Source organism: Hyperolius riggenbachi, chromosome 2 (genome assembly GCF_040937935.1).
Source record: "Hyperolius riggenbachi isolate aHypRig1 chromosome 2, aHypRig1.pri, whole genome shotgun sequence".
Lineage (NCBI taxonomy): Eukaryota > Metazoa > Chordata > Amphibia > Anura > Hyperoliidae > Hyperolius > Hyperolius riggenbachi.
Window position 1 is genome coordinate 215,588,192 of NC_090647.1, and position 22,276 is coordinate 215,610,467.

At 43.2% G+C, this 22,276-nt stretch overlaps 1 protein-coding gene across 1 annotated transcript in view; it reads right to left on the bottom strand.

Moving 5' to 3' along the window:
• Positions 1-1,192: 1,192 nt before the first annotated feature.
• Positions 1,193-22,276, bottom strand: part of RP2 (RP2 activator of ARL3 GTPase) — a 34,470-nt gene continuing 13,386 nt past the window's right edge. The window contains exons 2-5 of the mRNA XM_068268121.1: positions 20,634-21,299; positions 16,797-16,911; positions 11,721-11,806; positions 1,193-7,558 (exon numbers count right to left, since the gene is read on the bottom strand). Coding sequence (XP_068124222.1) covers positions 7,475-7,558; positions 11,721-11,806; positions 16,797-16,911; positions 20,634-21,299 — 951 coding nt within the window. The 3' untranslated portion in view covers positions 1,193-7,474. The remainder of the gene's footprint in view (positions 7,559-11,720; positions 11,807-16,796; positions 16,912-20,633; positions 21,300-22,276) is intronic.

Here is a 22,276-nt window from a genome sequence, read left to right on the forward strand (position 1 = left end):
GCGCTCTCTCTCTCTCTCTCATAAACACACATTTCAGAAATTCAAACACTCATAATAGACACAGATCAGTTTTAACTTTTTTATTTACTATATGCAGTCAAATTTTTGGTATAAAAAGCATCAATAATCCAGTTTTCAACATTTAAAACACATTACATTTTTGTACCATTTCTAGATACAATTTTTTTTTTAATTTTTACAAAAACGTCAATCACTTGTACTGGTCCCTCTTGATAGAAACTTCAAAGCAGTTTTTCAGTTGTCTACAGTCTGTGGCTTGAGATATTATGTTTCTAGTGGCAGCTTCTTAGGGGGTGCTCGCAAATGCTACTTGTGTAGTCAAGCCATCTGGCAGAGTTTGAGCCACTGGCTGATCTACCATGGGAGTTGCAAAAATAAAATTGATCTGTTGCTGTAAACTGCATTAGAGTGCTCAGGCCCTAAATACACTACCTGTCAGCTGCTTCCGTTCCCTGGCACAGGCAGTGAGGAGGTGTCTATCACACTGAGTGACATCTGAGCGTGGCCGCACAAAGATGCCATTATCTGAAGATGGGTAACTGCATTACATTGCTGACGCATTATATTGCAGCTAGAAGGTGCTCAGTGGCCGGCTGATGGGAGGACTGATCGACAAGCGTGAGGTTCAGCTTGCAAGCTTTATATTAATCAATGCAGTACAAAGCTTTGCAGCCTTACCCTCATGGCGTTCATGCTCTCCCCCCACACTTCCGGCACATCCATCTGCTAATAACTGCTTGTTCCAATTAATCTTCAATCAGCAAAACTATCAATTGTCAGCTGAGGAGGACTTCATTTTTAGTAGATTTTCATTAAATTTAATGTGTTTATAAACTAACATCTCATCTATTAAAATACATACAAATATTGAATACTGTATGCCTGCTTATGTACTGTTTTCCAGTTTATAACCTTTATTTAGCGTAACTATGAATAAAAATAACCTAATGATGATATTTCTTGCATAACATAACTTTTATAACTGAATGTGCTGTACAAGCTGAGATAAAGTTGGGGACCAATGATAAAGATCATACAGTGTGCTCTTGATTTTAAGTTAATCATACTAATGTTAGATTTCAAGCCCGATCATCCACAAGGCACTTCTAGGCAGTTGCCAAGGGCCCGGAGAGATTCTAGGGGCCTGGTGGATGCTACCCCCCCCCCCCCCCCCCCCCACACCAAATCTAACGAAAAAAGCCAGGTCACCATCAGCGGTAGGCAAAAAGTGCCATCTTGCCTAGGGGCCCCATTTCATATTAATCCTTTTCTGTTTCAAGCCCAGGATTGTGTGTTTTGTGTGATTTTTAAAAGGCTTCTTAAAAGTGGGCCAATGCATTTTCTTTTCAGCCGAAGTAAAGCACAAGAGGATTTTGTGCATTACTGCTATAATACACAGATATATACATACGTCTAAAAATTGTCTGAATTCCAAATCTGACTGTGCGTCACACATTAATTACCTATACAAACAGAAACAACATTTGTAAAATGTCATAACAGAAGATACAATTTCACAGTATAAAGACAAATTGATTCCCAAGTGCTTTAAAAAAAAATACAAAATACAGTAGGCTATATATGCATCATTCTGTGTAAAAGGAGAACAAACAATTAGGCCAGTACACAATGCAGGGAAAATGTATTTTGTGAAATGCTAAATGGACACAACTCTGCCCTTCTTCAAGCCTAAAACTAAAATGGGACCAAATAACTCAACAGCTGTCTAAACTTTTGTCTCTGAGGAAAAGCGGCCAATATGTCACATCTATAGAAGTCTGCATTCTTTCCACCAAAAAAACAAAAAAAATTTATGTATGGGCACTAAATCACAAGCAAAACAAAGATCTTTCTGAATTACGGTAAGCTATTTCCAAACACCAAACTCATCAGATCAGTTCTGTAATCGCCCATTACTAGATTCCAAGTTACATAGGCCCATCAATGTTTTAGTAATTCCAATTGTGTACCTTCTATTTCATGTTCTGTATTGTAAACAAATACAGAACTACACTTTTCAGCAGGTTTTAAAAAGGTTATCCAGCCTGTCAATTACTTGTAAGCACTTAGCTGAAAATGTAATATCCAAATTTCAGGATTTCATTTAGTTTTGGAGAGTGCGCAAAGCATAATGCCGATTTCAAACTGGAAAGATGAAAAACTTATCCTGTAAAAACTGATCCTTTTTCAGTTTTAAGTGGATCAGTTTGTTACATTGGGCATCAGTTTTTCATCTGTGTTTTTCATTTCACGCCACCACCCATTTTGTATACCTGTTGGTGTCACATTTTCGCTCCTCTGTTGCTGCTAAAGCTGCATACTCACCGGCCGACGGGTCCTGCGACGTCCTCTTGACCATGGTCATCAGCGCCGCCTCTTGGCGGGTGCGCACGACGCCACATGCCAGGAGCAAACGAGACTTCAAGCGATCATGATATTTTGCACGGGAGTCATAGAGGATCTTAGCAATCCGATTTGCCATGACGGTCATTATTGCGGCGCGACACTAAGCGACGTTAAGTGGCCGAACGTCCGTACCCAAATCACGATATCGCAGAAACGACCATTCAGCGCTCAAAACAGTCAGTTGGCGGGAAAAATCACAACGTGGGTACCTAGCTTAACACCACTGCTTGGTCTACTGCACAGGAGACGTGTAAGTATACAGATTGTACACCCAGCAAAAGCATCGAGGTCTTCCTTTGGATTGCAACAAACCAATAGGAATCCTCTCCCAAACTAGCCTAGTGGCATAGGCTACCACTGATTCCATTGGCTTCCTCTGGGCGATCCGCAATAATCATGCAGGGAGCTCTGCTCGGAGAACAGACTAATGTGGATGTATCCTATTGCTTTGCACAGGATCCATTCACATCCACTCTACCCGATCCGTTCTGTTTAGTGGACATTTTTAGTGTGAACCCGGCCTTAGAAACCTTACAAGTTTTATTGCTATAGGTATGCACGTTGGAGGGGTTTTGCCTTACTTCCTGCCCTAAAGGCCTCTATGAAGTTTTGTGGCTTTAATATGAAAACAGAGGAGGCCTGGGGTCAGGAAAGGAGCCACATCAGAAATTACAAAGAACATAATCCTTAAAGCCAAAATGCTAAAACATGTAATCATTGAGATTGGCTGACACTAATCACAGGGTCAGGAGCCAATGAAATGCGTGCAGCTGTCATTTGACAGCTGAGTTTAGTGGCGACGGAGCACCAATAAACAAAAGGTGAACTCCCTTCAAAAACAAAACCTTATTCGTTTAACGTGGTTGATGGGATAACATCATACTTTCTGATGTGACCAACACAAAGTTTACAGGACCACTGTCTGACACCTCCAATTTGTCTTCCCCGTAAAAATATCTTAGGAGTGAAGAAGGGCAGAGTTGCCATCAAAAATGTTGATAATTACGTTATTCACAAAATAAATCCTTACAGTGACAGAGTGCCCTGGAGACTGCTCACTCTCCACTAATTTGCAAACCTGCTCACACTATTGATACACACTATATATACACAAGCACAAACCTTATGAGATTTTGGAATGTGCCTATGCCTTAGTTGCCACTCTAGTTCCTTGTGCCAAGCTAATAATACATTTACAGTACTTTACAAGTGAACATGAAACAAGCTTAAACTTGTCACAGTTATAACTGAAAAACTTTTCAACTTCAGAAAAAAAATATAACCATGTATCAAAATTAAGAGTAAAACAAGAAAGAGATGTAATTTAAAACCCAAACTGATTTAAAATAATCAATTAAAAAGCAGTTCTGGCAACCTTAATTAAGCTGAGAGCACACTGGTGCCATGAGGTTTCTGCCATGAGCGTTTGTTTTTCTCTGCGTTTTTGTAAAAGTTTGCATTTTTCATAATTATCCCCCTTGCCAATAGAGATAAATACAGTATCATATTTAATGAAAAATACATGAAAAACGCATGCATTTGTTTTCTTTCCCATAGGAAAGCATTGCATGCGAATTACATGCAATTAACATACACTGTGCGGGAAGATCAAACATATTGTACGACATTAAAATGATACAGTACGAATCGCAGAGAGCAGTGAGCTATAAGGCAAAACACACACGAGTCAAAGTAGTGTGCTCCGAGCCTTGCTGCTCTGTTACTGCGGCATTTAAACTGGTCCCAGCAAGTGGCTTTGCAGGGGACCTGCAAGCGAGGGAGAGACTGTTTTAATAAAGCAGCACAAAAGGTATGTAAAATACAGGTCATGTTTGTTTTGAAGGAATGTTAACAACCACAGTTGCAACTTGTGGTCAGATTGGTAATGCAATGGAGATATATTTCTAAACTTTGCTGTGGTAGGATAGTAATCAGTAATATTTGGCCATTATTAAAAAAAAAAAAAAAAACTAAGACTATCTACTGCAATGGCTCAGAAGCTAAGGCATGTCTCACTGCTGCATCTAATTACGTTGTCTGCAAAAGATAATTGGCCATAGTGGTAGACACTGTAGGGCAAAATCTGATCAAGTTAAAGTTGCTTTTTTGCCATAACCATAAAAGGAAGATATGGATAAGCAGCCATTCTTTTGAGCTTTTACCTAGGACTCACTTTCAAGTGCCATGGTATTCTATTTGTACTACATCAAGCATATTAAATAAGGCCCACATGATGCAGTTACCATAACAACCAATAAGATTAACTTGTGTACACATCCCAGGATGATTGCTGTGGTAATAACTTACTGCACATAAGTATTTGCCTTACTAAGTTAATATCTAGGACTTCTTGTTGAAATCATTATGTACCGGAATGGAAAATTTTACCCATTTTATCAAAATTGCTAATTTCTTTAAAACTGACTTTTTCCTTAGGTAAATGTATTGTAACACCCCAGCACCACCTTACCACCTTGTTTGGGTAGATTATCTATTAAAACACGGCTCTGTATGTTCTGAATAGGGCACCCATTTATGTCAGTCTCCTTTTCTATAATACCAGATGCGATTAAACTTAAAGGGAAACTCACCATTTGTTAAAAACACTGCTATAAACATAGACCAGTGCTGCAACATAGAAATGTGATTAATAATAATAAGCTATCCTTTCAGTAAAGTAGGAGTTTCCAATATTGACAAAAAGCTCAAGCTGCACTGCTCTGCAACCATAGTAACTGAACTCTGGAGTACTGAGTGCCCAGGAATTCCAGTGTTGCTGTAAGAGATATCAGTGGTACTTAGCAGGAGCCTTTGTTACTATTTTTAGCATATCTGCAAACCCTAAAAACTGACAACAGGCTGTGATAAACCTATAAAGTAGTTTTGCTAGGAACAGTGTGGAATGGGCATATATTTTATACATGTAATACAAGGTAAGCATGCTGAAGTAATGCTTCTCTTTTATCCTTGTAATGTCTAGATACAGGAGTAGCAATAGCCCTGCAACCCCTGCTATTTCAGGGGTCCCATTTTCCCCCATCTGCATGCAGAGTAGCACAGAGAGCGTTATTTTTACCTGCTTCCAGTGCCATGAATCTGTGCATCACAGCAGTAGCACTCTCTGCTGCCCTTCTCTGAGCTCCAGATCACATGACTCGCATCAGTCATGTGATAGGGAGCCAGTTAATGGCAGCAGAAAGTGTTGTGACACACAGAGAAGATTGGCTGCACTAGAAGCAGGTAATTTTACACACGCTACTCTGCATTGTGGGAGAGGGTGTCGGAGGGGTTGCTATGGACCTGGGGACCCCATGCATTTTTTTTTTTAATTTTTTTGCAGGAGAGCACCATACACAGTAGTTACACCCCTGTGTCTAGACCTGAGCTTATTCTCAAGCAGAAATCCCTTTGTAGTCCCAAGTTTCTGATTGGTTGACTGGGATCATTAAAACACATCACAGCTGGCATCAAAGTGGTACATTCAGAGCCCCATTTTCCCAACAACATATTCAAACAATACTTTTATGCAGGGACAATGACCGTGTTCAGCAATTCCAGTAAAACAAGCTTTCGGTTTTATCCCACATGATTTCATTTAAAGGTTAAACCACGTAGACAAAAAAACTGCCCAACTAATTTTGTAAAATAACACTAATTTACATGAACACTATTTTAGTAAAAATATTCCCTATATGACACATTTTTGTATTGCATTATGGAGATCTTGCTATAGACCTTTGCTTCTCCAAAGCAAATTCAACTTTTTTTGCGGGGAAAAATTTCTTGAAAAAAAGACACCTGCTTCTCACAAGCAGGAGTGATTATCCTACAAAAATATAAAGCAGATATCTGTCCAAATAAATTAACGTTACACACTGGGGTAGTTTTACAAAGGCTAGAGAACAGAGGGACACTGCCGAATATAAGCGATACAGGAAGCTTGGACGGGATTAGTTACTAATCATCTACTTTTTAGGTGGCAAAAGACAGGAACCATCTCCTGGGTTATATTAGATCATAGTCAACATAGTGGGAGCTGAAAAATGAGTGAACTGATGTTTGTGTTATTGCAGCTGCATACATGCACACAACAATCATGATGGTGTGTGTGCGCGTTGAGAAGTTGATGACTGTTCTCACTGGAGGGTGGGTAAGTACACATGACTATCCTCACTGGAGGGTGGGTAAGTGCACATGACTTCTCACTGGAGGGTGGGCAAGTACACATGACTATTCTCACTGGAGGGTGGGTAAGTGCACATGACTTTTCACTGGAGGGTGGGCAAGTACACATGACTATTCTCACTGGAGGGTGGGTAAGTGCACATGACTTTTCACTGGAGGGTGGGTAAGTACACATGACTATTCTCACTGGAGGGTGGGTAAGTGCACATGACTTCTCACTGGAGGGTGGGCAAGTACACATGACTATTCTCACTGGAGGGTGGGTAAGTGCACATGACTTTTCACTGGAGGGTGGGTAAGTACACATGACTATTCTCACTGGAGGGTGGGTAAGTACACATGACTATTCTCACTGGAGGGTGGGTAAGTGCACATGACTTCTCACTGGAGGGTGGGCAAGTACACATTACTATTCTCACTGGAGGGTGGGTAAGTACACATGACTATTCTCACTGGAGGGTGGGTAAGTACACATGACTATTCTCACTGGAGGGTGGGTAAGTGCACATGACTTCTCACTGGAGGGTGGACAAGTACACATGACTGTTCTCATTGGAGGGTCGGTAAGTGCACATGACTATTCTCACTGGAGGGTGGGCAAGTACACATGACTGTTCTCATTGGAGGAGGGTGGGAAGTGCACATGACTGCAGCCACACAACTTCAATTTATTAACCTTTCACTAATTCTTTGTTGTGATGTTCTGACATGACCCAGTGATGGGTGCAATTGTTTACCAGATTGCAACAGACACTTTAAAAAAAGAAAACCCGGTCCAGGTTTGCCAGATCACTCAAGTTCTCTAGTAGTCTCCAACCTGAGTAAACCAACCCCACTGCAACAGAATATGTAAAGCGGGACTCTAGATTCCCATCTGTATGTCAGCAAAGTTATAAAAGTTGTCCACATCTTGAGAAGCGGATGACTTGCTCTCTGAAACAAATACCTGTAAAAAAGAAAAAAAGAAAAAAAAAAAAAAGAGGAAAATGACCACAAAATTCAAGAATGTAACAGAGCATTTATTTATTTAGTAGATTCATATAGTGCCCAAATCTTTCTGCAATGCTTCTCTTTGTCCCTCATAGGGATCACAATGTTGTGTTTGTACTAGAGCCTGCATCGAGCCGGGTACCCACAGATAACCGCGGGTTACCCAAAATTGTGGGTCAGGTTCGAATACCCATTTTTGTTTGTAAACATGTGCGGATAGCGTGCTGCGGGTCCGGGTTGGGTTGTGGGTGGCAGGGAGCGGTTAAAGTTATGGTCTTCCATCTGCCCTCTCCCACCACCGAGCGGCACAATGCTGACACCATCCCCTGGGTTATGATCACATGTCATATCATGTGATAAGAAGCCAGAAGACATGTCTGAAGTTCAGTGAAGAAGCTGATCCAGCAGTCTAGACAGGTAACTGTAACAACTCCCTGCTGCCCGCTCTTCATGGATGCATTAGGCAGCCAAAAAGCGGATTGCTGTTCTGTTATCTCGTGGGTAGCAGTTACGTAAGAAAGCAGGTCTCTAGTAGGGTGCAGGTAGCAGGGATGGGGGTCTAAAAAGGTAGACCCCGCACTGGCCTCTTGTGTGTGTTACAGTAAAACAAAAAACTCATACTGATACAATGTATGCGTTCTTATGTTATGTGCACTGCAATGTGTCTCTGTGCATCACAGTACTATTTTACATGTGCTTAGGCTTGTGTGTCTTCTACATAATTACAGAACATTACTGCCCATATTAAAGTAAACCTAAGATGCACAGATGCTCCCTCTGGCCCCATGTAATCCATTAGTTCCCTCCTTGTCCTTCCAGGCCAGTTGGGTTATGGGTAACTGTGCATGTGCTGTTTTAGGCCATGCACTTCCTCCATCGCGCTTCTGTAGCCTGGGAGCGTTCTTACGGGGCTGACAGAGGCATAACTGAGGAAACCTGGAGGACGGCAAGAGATCTGATGGACTACAAGGGGCTGGAGGAAGCCCCAGGTAACTAATTATCCTTTGCATCAGCTTACTTTAGGTGCACTTTAAAACCGCTTGGGCTAAAACGACTGCAACCACAAGGTGTGTGAACTTGCACGTCTTACCCATAGGCTGTCACTGGCCTTTACAGTGTAATAATATATTTCATAGTAACTCACAGCACAGATGAGAAGGGTTATATGAAGGTCTAGGAAGTTTCCTATATGCTCGCAGATTGCACATTACATGCAATGCCCTACAATGGTTGGCACCACACACACTATAGGCAGGTTCCCAGGGGAGCCAATTAATCTATCAGTGTTATTGTGCTGTGAGCAGGCACCAGAGGAAACTCACAAGAACATACAAATTCCATACAGAGAGTGTCCCCTGGTGAGATCCAAACAAGGATTCTAAAGCAAAGCAAGATTGTTATCCGCTTCACTCTGGAAGACTGAACATGATTATGCATCTCCAAATACACACACTGAAAAACATACTACAAGAAATTCTATAGTAACCCACCATGTATGAGCACCGCGCAGGCACCAGTAGGGTTTGCACCTGTAGCATGGAGTCACATGTGCTGGAGTGGCTCTGTGCCATTGCGCACACTGTACACCTGCGCACCGTGGCCACATTCATACATGGAGGGGAGTGCGGCCGTGGGCAATATTCAACAATAATGCTGAGTATTTTAAAAAGGGATGAAGATTAGTAGGAAGTTCGAGGAAGCCTCAGGACTATCCAGAGGTTTCTCCCTACTGCCGCAAATAATGTTTTTCCATTTCGTTTAGGCATGCTTTTAATATCTTATCTAATAACGTCATAATCATAATAGATTTAGCTTTTCTTCTGGGAAGAGAGGCATTTGCAGCTAAAAATCCTGTCTTCAAATTCTGAGCACATGACCAGCATCATCGGGCTACAGGGAGTTTTGTCTCCCTGGGTGAAGCTGGTGCACAGACTCAATTATCCTACCGTTGAAATTACAAGGGGTAATGCATGGACTGAATCTCTCTGAAAAGACTACAGACTGTGATGCAGGAAGTAATTAGTGTCTGGGCTCCTGACCAGGTAATTGAAAAGTGACGCGACATCAGAAAGCTACAAAAAAGGCAAACAAATGCTACAGCTGACTGCCTACATAAATCTAGAAACACATTTGTACCTGGACTAGGGCTTTAACTGCTTGCCGACCGGGTCACGCCAATAGGAGTGGCCGCGGCAGCAGCCCCAGGACTGCCTAACGCCGATCAGCGTTAAGTCCTGTGGCTCGCTTTTGCAGGATATTGCACGCGCCACATCTCCGCTAGGAGACTGCTAGACGCCATCTTTTTACTCGGTACAGCGCTGCGATCTAAGGCAGCGCTGTACTGGGGACAGCCGTGTGACACAGCTGTCCCCTTCAGGGAATCAGAGGTGATCGGCATGTGTATGTACAGTGCCTACAGTGCCTAGCACACAAATAACAATGCTGTGTTCCTTTTTTTATTTCTCTGCCTGAAATAGTTAACAATCAGGTATGAAAGTGACACTTTCTGTCCAGGTCGGGAATGGGTCGGACTGGGTCAGACTATGGCATAACCCTCACTGATAAATAATTACAGTCTAAGGCCTCTTGCACACTGCAAGCAAATCAGATTCAGATTTTTAATCTGTTTTTACATCCGATTCCGATTCAGATTTTTAATCTTAACTGCATGCTGCGTTTTTTGATCCGTTTTTCTGTTGAATGTATTCAAGGAAAATCGGAAACTGAATCGGAATCGGAAACGGAATCGGAAAACGGATTTGCAGTGTGCAGGGAGCCTTAACGAAACTCTAAAGCAAAAAAAAAAAAAATTTATGATATAATGAATTGGTTGCGTAATACTAGAACATTAGTAGCACAGAAAATATTCTCATATTTTTATTTTCAGTTATATAGTGATATATATATAGTGTTTATAATAACATTGCATCATTCTCTAATATTTGCAATTTACACACTACTCCACATTCTAAATGATTTTACAGAGCAGGCTAGTGTACTTTTGACCTGTCCTCTGCAGGAAAAGAAGGACTGAGAGTTGAGATACGCTTTAGAATGCAGAGCTCTCTCTGTGACTTTGAAAGTCGTGGAGCTCAATGGCTCTTTTGCAAAGATAACAACTGGAGTTTCTTAACGCTTCCTGTACTGGAAACAATATTAAACTTCTGTTTCCGCTCCTAATGTTTTATTTCTTAGCTGTACTACACATACAAATCATATCATATACTTTTTTTTCGCTTCAGTGTCTCTTTAAAACACTTTCTTTGCAGAAAATGGTTTCTGAGAGCAGGAAAAAGAAAAAAAAAAAGGGTCAATAATTCATAGATTTGAGCTCTGACATACTTCAATGAATGCGTCATTGAGCAGAAACCATAAAACAGTAAAAAAAAAAAAAAAAAAAAACTAGATTTAAATACAATGCCTGCCGAAGTATGGAAAGAAACTCCGTAGCTCCCGAGACACACCAGAGTGATGCTATCAGGCTGTAGCCGCTGACCTCCCAAGGGAAGAAGGCATCAGAGGATCACTGAGGACATTGCCGCTGTCATTGCACCCACGATGGAGCAGGGTGAGTGGCAATCAGCTGCAGTCGCTGCGCAAGGGAGGGAGGGAAGGAGGTATCGGGCATTGCCTGGAGATACTGCAGCTGTCACCGCTCCCGCAATGGAGCATGCTGGGTGACATTAACATGCTACCTCCACTGTGAAAGGAATGGGGTGGGGAGGGAGGTATCGGGCATCACTTGGGGACATTGTAGCTGTCACCAAGGATTAATGTAGTGTAGTAAAGAGTAATATTGTTGGGGGTGGTGGGGGTGGGCAGCAGGGGATAGTTTAGTGCGGTGCAGTGTGTGGGGAATGGGGGGGGGGGGGGGCAGCAGGGGTTGGAGTAGCTAGGCGCTGTAGCTTAGATAGAGACAGCTTGAGGGAAAAGGTCCTCTACAAGATGCCCTGACCTATAGACGCATCAGATTTAGTATATATATTTCCATGATTTGCCCTCTAAACCTGGGTGCGTCTTAGTCCGAAAAATACGGTATATTATACTTGTATATTAGAGCAACCAGAACCAGGCAGCCAAGAAGATGAAAAGTCTGTCTCAAAACTTGTGCAACTTACCATGGATCCACTGAAAATGCTGCTAACAACTGACTGACAGTTTTGTACAGCTTCATCTCCATTAAATTCCAATGCTACAACAGAACCTAAAAAAAACAGTAGGTGTGTTTAGATAGAATTAGATTTTAGATAAAATGAACAAACTTGTGAGCAGGGATAGCTTTAATACAATAGATATGCATGTTTATGATAAACATCAAAAAGGTTGGATGTAGGCTTTTGAACTTATCTTCCACCACTATTTTTCCATTTCAAATAACCATATTAAAATGAACGTGGTACCTTTCAACATTCACATTGCTTTTGGGACACACCTTAAAGACTATACATACACAGTCTGTGCAAAATTTACAGTACTGCTCTGGCAGTATGAGTACAATAGTCAAAGAATCCACTGTGCTTTTGACTATATCAAGTGCATCCGGAAAGTATTCCTAGAGCATCCCTATTTCCTCATTTTGTTACAGCCTCATTCCAAAATTGAATAATGCGGACCCGAGCCAGTACAAAGCTGTGAAAACAAATAAAAAAAAATATTACCTGATCCGGCGGGCTAGCCGGATCAGGTAGTGCCACTTACCGGCGCTCCTGAGCCATGCTATGCTCTACTTTAGCTTTCATAAAAAAAAAAAAAAAAAAAAATCAGTGCAGAGCAGAGAGAGGAGAGCAAGGGGTGGGGAGAGGCTGTCAATGGGCAGGGGAGAGGCAGCAAATAGGCAGGGTGAGGCGGGGAAGATACGTTTTTGATGCTTTGCAGGTGAGGGTATCCCTCACCTGCAAAGAACTTTTTCCTTTGGTTAAGATGCCAACTTTGCCCGGCGGGGGTCTAAGTGCAGAGCAGGAAGGACACAGAGGTATGTAATTTACCATCTAACATGCCTCTGGTATCCCAACTGCTCTGCCAACTCTGTCTTGGGTACACTTTAATTTTTTTTCCTTCAGAATTCTACACACAACACCCCACAATGGCAACGTGAAAAAAAAAAGTATACTTGAGGTTTTGGCAAATTTATAAAAAGACAAAAACAAAAAACTGAGAGATCACAGATACACACATTTTCACAGCCTTTGCGCAATACTTTGTCAATGCACTTTTGGCAGCAATTACTCCCAAGTCTGAGTATGATACCACACGCTTGGCTCACCCATCCTTGGCCAGTCTCATCCATTCATCTTTGCAGCACCTCTCAAGCTCCATCATGTTGGATGGGAAGCATCGGTGCACAGCAATTTCAATCACATTCAAGTCTGGTCTCTGGCTGTGCCACTCTAGAACATTCACAGTGCTGTCGTGAAGCCACTGATATATTGGCTGTGTGTTTAGGGTTGTTGTTCTGCTGAAAGATGAACCGTCATCCCAATCTGAGTTCAAGAAATCTCTGGAGCAAGTTTTTATCCAGGATGTGTCAAATCATGTCTAATCAACTGAATTTACCACAGATGGACTCCAATTAAGCTGTAGAAACATCTCAAGGATGATCTGGGAAACTTGATGCACCAGAGCTCAACGGCAAATGCAGTGAATACTTATATACATGCAGGGCTGCTCAAAACCGATCCGGATGCCACTCGGATAGTAGCAATCCGGATTTCTCCTAGTAATGCATTGCAGCCTGGGCGGGGGGTTTAATCTTACCTATCATGAAGTCTTCTTCGTCCGTCCCTCGTCACCTCCCACGATGCTCTCCAATCCGGAGTGACGTGACTAAAAACACTTCCTCCTTCCGGGTTGAAGGAGGAAATGTATAGTCACGTGACGCCGGATTGGAGCGCATCGTGGGAGGCGACGAGGGACGGACGAAGAAGACGTCATGATAGGTAAGATTAAACCCCCCGCCCAGGGCGCAATGCATTACTGGGAGAAATCCGGATTGCTACTATCCGAGTAGCATCCAGATCAGTTTTGAGCAGCACTGTATACATGCGCTTTCTCAATTTTTTTTTTTTTTTTTAACCTCTTGCCGACCGCATCGCGCCGATGGGCGTGGCCGCGGCGGCAGCCCCAGGACCACCTAATGCCAATCGCCGTAAAGTCCTGGGGCTCTGTTTTGCAGGAGATCGCACGCAGGCTGCGCGCGCATCTCCTGCTTGGGGGGCGGAGCTCCGCCCCGCCTTCAGTCTTGGGAGACTGTTAGACGGCGTGATCGCCGTCTATTTACTCTGTGCAGCGCTGCGATCAGCCGTGTGACACGGCTGTCCCCCTGGGGGACAACAGAGCGATCGGCTCTCATAGGCAGAAGCCCATGACAGCCGATCGCCGTAATTGGCCGGCTGTGGGGAGGGAGGGAAGGGATTTAAAGGAACAGGTTTTGTTTTTTTTTTTTTGTTTTTTTTTTTAAAGCTGCAACACAAATATTTATAATAAACATGGGGGGGGGGGGTGATCAGACCCCACCAACAAAGAGCTCTGTTGGTGGGGAGAAAAAGGGCGGGGGGGAAATCACTTGTGTGCTATGTTGTGCGGCCCTGCAGCTTGGCCTTAAAGCTGTAGTGGCCTTTTATACTAAAAATTGCCTGATCACTGGGGGGGGGGGGGGGGGGGGGGTTTAGCCCTGCAGTCCTCAAGAGGTTAATAAATTTGCTAAAAACCTCAAGCAAACTTTTTATGCTGTCATTCTGGGGTGCTGTGAGCAGAATTCTGAGGAAAAAAATGAATTTAATCCATTTTGGAGTAAGGCTGTAACATAAAATGTGGAAAAAGTGTTGCGCTGTGAATACCAAGCCACTGTGATGGAGGCCAGATTACCAATGACTCTAGGGCAAAAGCTGGAAGATGTTGATTGATGATACCACTGGAGCCTTACTTAAAGAGAACCCGAGGTGGGTTTGAAGATTATTATCTGCATACAGAGGCTGGATATGCCTATACAGCCCAGCCTCTGTTGCTATCCCAAATCCCACTAAGGTCCCCCTGCACTCTGCAATCCCTCATAAATCACAGCCACGCTGCTGACAAACAGCTTGTCAGAGCTGGCTGTGTTTATCTCTATAGTGTCAGTCTGCTGCTCTCCCCGCCTCCTGCAGAACTCCAGTCCCCGCCTGCATCCCTTCCCTCCCTGCTGATTGGAGGGAAGGGACGGGGGCAGGGACCGGAGCTATGCAGGAGGCGGGGGAGCAGCTGAGACTGACACTACAGATGTAAACACAGCCTCACAGCACGGCTGTGATTTATGAGGGATTGCAGAGTGCAGGGGGACCTTAGTGGGGTTTGGGATAGCAACAGAGGCTGGGCTGTATAGGCAGATTCAGCCTCTGTATGCAGATAACATTCTTTAAACACACCTCGGGTTCTCTTTAAGGGGCCCATACACTCAGCCGATTTTCTGGCCGACCGATCGATCCCGATCGATCGATTGATCGTTTGCAAATCGGTTGGCCAATCGACCGATCGATGGCCGATTTCGATGGATTTCCATCGACCAGGCAGGATGGAAAATTTAGGTCGATCTGATGAGATTGCTTATCAGTTTGCATTGGCCTTAATGGAAATCTGATGGTAAAAAAATGCCATCAGATCGAATTTCAATAGATTTCAAACTTAAATCTATTGGAATTCTATCCTGGTAAAAAATGTTCTAAAAACGCATCAGATAGATCATCAGATGCATTTCTTATCTATCTGCTGCCAATCTGACGAGTGTATGGGCACCTTTAGGATTATACAAGGGTCATCCGACAGATAAAAGTAGATGGCTATTTACTTTCTGGATGACCATCAAAGTTTGTGGGGATTTTTTTAAGGAGTGGGCTGTGTTTTAGAATTGGAAAGGGAGATCCTGAGTAGACAGCCAGGTAAACATAATCAACATAAAGCTAATCCTTTCTCAAGTACCGTATATACTCGCATACAAGCCGAATGTTTGACCCCCAAAAATGGGGTCAAAAGTTGGGGGGGGGTCGGCTTGTATGCGAGTCTTTCCTGGTGGTCCGTGGCCCCCGCGGCCGCCACCGTTATTACTTTTTTAGGCAGCAGCTTCCTCTTCCCCGCTCTCATGCGCGTATGAAGTGATCACAGCAGCGCGCCCGGCACTGCTGCTGTGACGATGCAGGGGGCAGGAGAGAGCGGTTCCCCTGGCAACAGCGATACAGATCGCCGCTACAGGGAGCCACGCTCTTTCCTCCCCCCTGGTGTAAGCGGGGAGCGGGGGCCACGGACCCCTAAAGTAGACTAGCGCTGCGGGGGGAGCGGGTAGCTATACTGGCCACTACCTACCTATATTGGGCACTATACTGGCCACTACCTACCTATACTGGGGCACTATACTAGCTATACTGGGGCACTATACTAGCTATACTGGGGCACTATACTAGCTATACTGGGGCACTATACTAGCTATACTGGGCACTTTACTAGCTATACTGGGCACTTTACTAGCTATACTGGGCACTTTACTAGCTATACTGGGCACTTTACTAGCTATACTGGGCACTTTACTAGCTATACTGGGCACTATACTAGCTATACTGGGCACTATACTAGCTATACTGGGCACTATACTAGCTATACTGGGCACTATACTAGCTATACTGGGCACTATACTAGCTATACTGGGCACTATACTAGCTATACTGGGCACTATACTAGCTATACTGGGCACTATACTAGCTATACTGGGCACTATACTAGCTATACTGGGCACTATACTAGCTATACTGGGCACTATACTAGCTATACTGGGCACTTTACTAGCTATACTGGGCACTATACTAGCTATACTGGGCACTATACTAGCTATACTGGGCACTATACTAGCTATACTGGGCACTATACTAGCTATACTGGGCACTATACTAGCTATACTGGGCACTATACTAGCTATACTGGGCACTATACTAGCTATACTGGGCACTATACTAGCTAAACTGGGCACTATACTAGCTATACTGGGGGCACTACCTACCCATACTGGGCACTATACTAGCTATACTGGGACACACTGGGGGGGGGGGGGGGATCACGTGGCCTGCACCAATCCAGCATTTCCTACCCCCAGCTTATATGGGGGTCAATCATTTTCCCTGTACTGTACACTCCGTTCACGGTATTGCAGTAAATGTCTGTAGATTGAATTCTACCTTTTTCCAGAAATGGCAGGAACTCTGTGGCTTGGTCTCTAAATACTCTTCTTGCATCTTCAGGCTTCATTGTAACTTCTTTAGTTTGAATAAGCGTTAAGCCTTTGCCAATCATCTATCATGCAAATAAAGTGGTCATGGTTAGTAAATCATTAAACAGCAAAATAAACCAGACTAGGTAAAGAGATATTTGGCCATTTTACTTTATAGAAAGTTTTTTCAAGATGTGTGTAAACAAGATGCCGTAAAATACAGTATACAAGCACTGGATGGGAAGATGTAGTATATAGTGCTATACACATACATAACTACTGCTTTGGAAACTGTGCAGGTAACTTAGAAGAGAAGAAAAAAAGCCTTTGAGGAGCAACAGTGTAAAGTTCATTTGCAGAAACCCTAAGGCCCGGTTCACATTAGCTTTAAAAAACGGTCGGTTCGGGGATCATAACGCAACAGGTCCTAATGGATGCGAACGGATCCAATGTTAACCTATGGATCCGTTCACATTGGTCTGCTAGAACGGATCCGTTCTGCACGATCCACTGAACAGGGCGCAAATTTGGTTCTGCAGCAATTTTTCCAGACAACTGAGCCCAGCGGAATGGAAACAGAAGCTGAAGCATTGCATTGGTGGCAATGAGAAAACAGACTGTTTCTTCACACTAGTGAAGAAACAGACCATTCTAGCCAGCTATTCACTGGGGGGGAATTAGGGCTAGAATGGTCCGTTTCTTCACTAGTGTGAAGAAACGGGGATGTGGGGAAACAGAACGGAAGCAGCTGACGGCAAATAGTGTGACAACGAATCCGATCGACCGGTAATCAGATCTGTTTTCCCAGATCCATTTGCCACTAAATGCCAGTGTGAACCGGGTCTTATTCTGTGTTTACTAACTCTGTATCACGCTGTATCCATTTACATCATAGGATGTGGGACAAAAAACACAACATGGCATATATCCTGATATTTTGTTCCACTCATATGAGGCAACAATCTGACAAGAGGACAATGAAAACTCCAGCTTCACAAAGGGACACGATTGTGAACTGTTAAGGGGTGCACAGGATCAATGCAGCAGTTCAAAATACAACCATACAGTTACAAATAAGCAACGTTCACATACACCTTCATAAATTGAGTTTCCTACTTATCCTATGTGACATTGCAGTAGTAATGCTAGAAAGTTGTGCTAGAAAGATGTGTACATGTGAAGAGTCAAATAAGTTTGTCATCTTTAAGCAACTTTGAAACATACAGTGGCTTGCAAAAGTATTCGGCCCCCTTGAAGTTTTCCACATTTTGTCATATTACTGCCACAAACATGAATCAATTTTATTGGAATTCCACGTGAAAGACCAATAAAAAGTGGTGTACACGTGAGAAGTGGAACGAAAATCATACATGATTCCAAACATTTTTTACAAATCAATAACTGCAAAGTGGGCGTGCGTAATTATTCAGCCCCCTGAGTCAACACTTTGTAGAACCACTTTTTGCTGTTATTACAGCTGCCAGTCTTTTAGGGTATGTCTCTACCAGCTTTGCACATCTAGAGACTGAAATCCTTGCCCATTCTTCTCTGCAAAACAGCTCCAGCTCAGTCAGATTAGATGGACAGCGTTTGTGAACAGCAGTTTTCAGATCTTGCCACATATTCTCGATTGGATTTAGATCTGGACTTTGACTGGGCCATTCTAACACATGGATATGTTTTGTTTTAAACCATTCCATTGTTACCTTGACTTTATGTTTAGGGTCGTTGTCCTGCTGGAAGGTGAACCTCCGCCCCAGTCTCAAGTCTTTTGCATACTCCAAGAGGTTTTCTTCCAATATTGCCCTGTATTTGGCTCCATCCATCTTCCCATCAACTCTGACCAGCTTCCCTGTCCCTGCTGAAGAGAAGCACCCCCAGAGGATGATGCTGCCACCACCATATTTGACAGTGGGGATGGTGTGTTCAGAGTGATGTGCAGTGTTAGTTTTCCGCCACACAGAGTTTTGCATTTTGTGCAAAAAGTTCCATTTTGGTCTCATCTGACCAGAGCACCTTCTTCCACATGTTTGCTGTGTCCCCGACATGGCTTGTGGCAAACTGCAAACGGGACTTCTTATGATTTTCTGTTAACAATGGCTTTCTTCTTGCCACTCTTCCACAAAGGCCAACTTTGTGCAGTGCACGACTAATAGTTGTCCTATGGATAGATTCCCCCACCTGAGCTGTAGATCTCTGCAGCTCGTCCAGAGTCACCATGGGCCTCTTGACTGCATTTCTGATCAGCGCTCTCCTTGTTCGGCCTGTGAGTTTAGGTGGATGGCCTTGTCTTGGTAGGTTTACAGTTGTGCCATACTCCTTCCATTTCTGAATGATCGCTTGAACAGTGCTCTGTGGGATGTTCAAGGCTTTGGAAATCTTTTTGTAGCCTAAGCCTGCTTTAAATGTCTCAATAACTTTATCCCTGACCTGTCTGGTGTGTCCTTTGGACTTCATGGTGTTGTTGCTCCAAATATTCTCTTAGACAACCTCTGAGGCTGTCACAGAGCAGCTGTATTTGTACTGACATTTAGATTACACACAGTTGCACTCTATTTAGTCATTAGCACTCATCAGGCAATGTCTATGGGCAACTGACTGCACTCAGACCAAAGGGGGCTGAATAATTATGCACACCCCACTTTGCAGTTATTTATTTGTAAAAAAAATGATTGGAATCATGTATGATTTTAGTTCCACTTCTCATGTGTACACCACTTTGTATTGGTCTTTCACCTGGAATTCCAATAAAATTGATTCATGTTTGTAGCAGTAATGTGACAAAATGTGGAAAACTTCAAGGGGGCCGAATACTTTTGCAAGCCACTGTATAACTGTATCAAAGCTTCTGGGCAGTCTTAAGCTGCAACTGGACTGACAGTAACATAATCATTATTCTCTTTATAGTAAACCTGAGACCAGAGGTTTTCTTATTCACCTGAAGCCCTTTGTAGTCTGTCAGCTACTGTCTGGTTCAATCCAATGAGCTGCTGCAGCCAAATTAGTCAGTGATCCCAGGGGTTACTGCACATGCACAGCCACACACCTCTTGGATCACACTACCGCAGTCAAGAGCATTCAGCACATGCGCTGTTAGTTAAGGCTTGTAACTGCGCAGTATAAGAACCCTCCTGGCTATGATCACGGAGACATCAAGTCATATTGTTGGAATTGTATTGCATGGTTTAAATTAGGCCTTGATGTGAAGGGTTAGATTATCGGGGGGGGGGACAGTTATGTGACAACACAATGTACTCTGTACAGTGCTGCAGAAGATGTCAGCACTGTAGTAATAATAAATAATAATAATTATAATAATACAGGAGTTAAAAAAATGGTAGTCATATAATTAAAATTGGAGGACAAAGTGATGATCTAAATAAAGATGTAAATAACCAATACCTGTTGCCTGGCAGCCCTGCTGATCTATTTGGCTGCAGTAGTGTCTGAATCACACACTTGAAACAAGCATGCAGCTTACGTCAGAAACACCTGATATGCTGCATGCTTTTTCGGGGTATATGGCTAAAAAGGCAGAGGATCAGCAGGGAAGCCAGGCAAGTAGTATTACTTAAAAGAAAATAAATATGGCAGCCTCCATATACCTCTCCCTACACTTGTCCTTTTAGGGGTGAAAATGTGAAAGGGTGGCTAAAGGATGTGCTTTCCTGTGGACACTCTTTGCTGCTTTGAAGGGATTGTGTGATGTGAATCTAGGGGGTAGCAATGCTATTGATTTAAGAGCGCGGAAGACAGTGCTCCATCTGTTTTGTGTTGACTTTTCCAGCATACATTTCACCCTTACCTCATCAATCATCTTTCTGGCATTCGCTATAGTATAATCTCCAGCAAAGAAAACCACCAAGCAGGACTCATCACTTTTCTTCTGGCGCTGGCCCCAAGAGATTGGAACAATGCTTCGGTTCACATCTGTAGAAATGCGCACTGCTTTCAGCTCTTCAGAGTCAGGGAGGGGGACATAGTCCTGAATAGCACAGTCACTAGGCAGAAGACTCCAGTTAGTCTCTCCAGAGACAGGGGTGAAGTCATGGATGTTGCTCCATGTGTTATTAAAGATGCTCAATCCGGCATCTTTGAACTGTGCAGCTAATTCTGGATAATAGAACTGGAAACATCCAAACTTCATTCCAGTAGAGGACTCTATGATTGGTTGTGTGGTACAGCTTAAGAATATTTCCATTTTCCTACAGTCTCTAGTGCGGAACTGCTGACAGGCCACAATACATTTGCAGTCTTTACAATCCCGAAAGAACACACTGCCTTTTACAGGTCCTAGGAAAATGCGGCAGTTAGTACAGTCGTCAATAGTGATTGTAGCTGAATGGTCCAAAATGTAGATGTTGCAGTTTTCACATTCTTGTATTACAAATTGCTGGCCTGCAATGGTGTCAGGCAGTTTTCCTATGGTTTGATCCTTCAAGCCATTAAACATGTAGTCCTTTGGATCTACCTGTGAAGCAAAAAAACAAACACAGATATTAGGAGCCCAGCAGGTATACTTGAAGCGACATGCATCATAATGAGATAAAAAAATATGTACATATAGTACCAATCCTACTCAGAACTTGTCCATATTCCCTTTTTAGTTTTTGTTTAAAAATGTAGTGGCACTACCCTATAATAGCCTCCTTGTGCTGCTAATTGCTCAGCAGGAGCTACACAATTGCACGCATAACGTTTGTATCAACAATGATTGGTGTTCAAACAAGGTAGGCTTTGAAAGTACAAAATATTGTTGCTCCTAAAACTTGTACCACATCCCAACCCAAGACCACCCAGTAGATCACCTTAAGCCCTTATAACATAAAAACATCCCCTGCATCAGCAACGATCATCCATCTTGCTGCTGGACTGGTGTGCCTCTTACGTGACCATTCCTAGTTATCATGGCGGATAAACTTGACAAAGAGCACACTGTGCACATAGACACCATGTGCTGTACATTTGAGGAGAAACAAAGGTTTTGCACTTTTTAAGCCTACATTCCCTTTCTGTTCTTATTAATCTTTTTAGTTGTTTACATCACAAGTGTCTGTCTCGGACTCTTCTCTCCAGCATTTACATATGAAAAGTCAATCTGCAGCCTGAGCTTCAGCCAGCTCAGCGACCAGTAAGGATTCATTCCTTCACCTGCTACATGGTTCTTGGCTAAGGCGGACTATCAGGACCACCTCCACCAAGAATCTAGCGTATGTACGGCAGCCTCAATGCACCAGTGACAGATGTAGCCAGCTGGATCTTCTCCTCCAAACGCAGGTCAAGGCAATTGTTCTCCTTACATTGAGTGCCATGCTGACATTCCGTCGCCCCTACTACAGCAACAGAACACATTGCTAGCCTGCTGGCTAGGCATGCCTCTATATAGCACTCAGCTTCCAATTGTCACCAGAGGGATCAAGTGCCAATCCCTGCTGGCGTCAGTCCTCA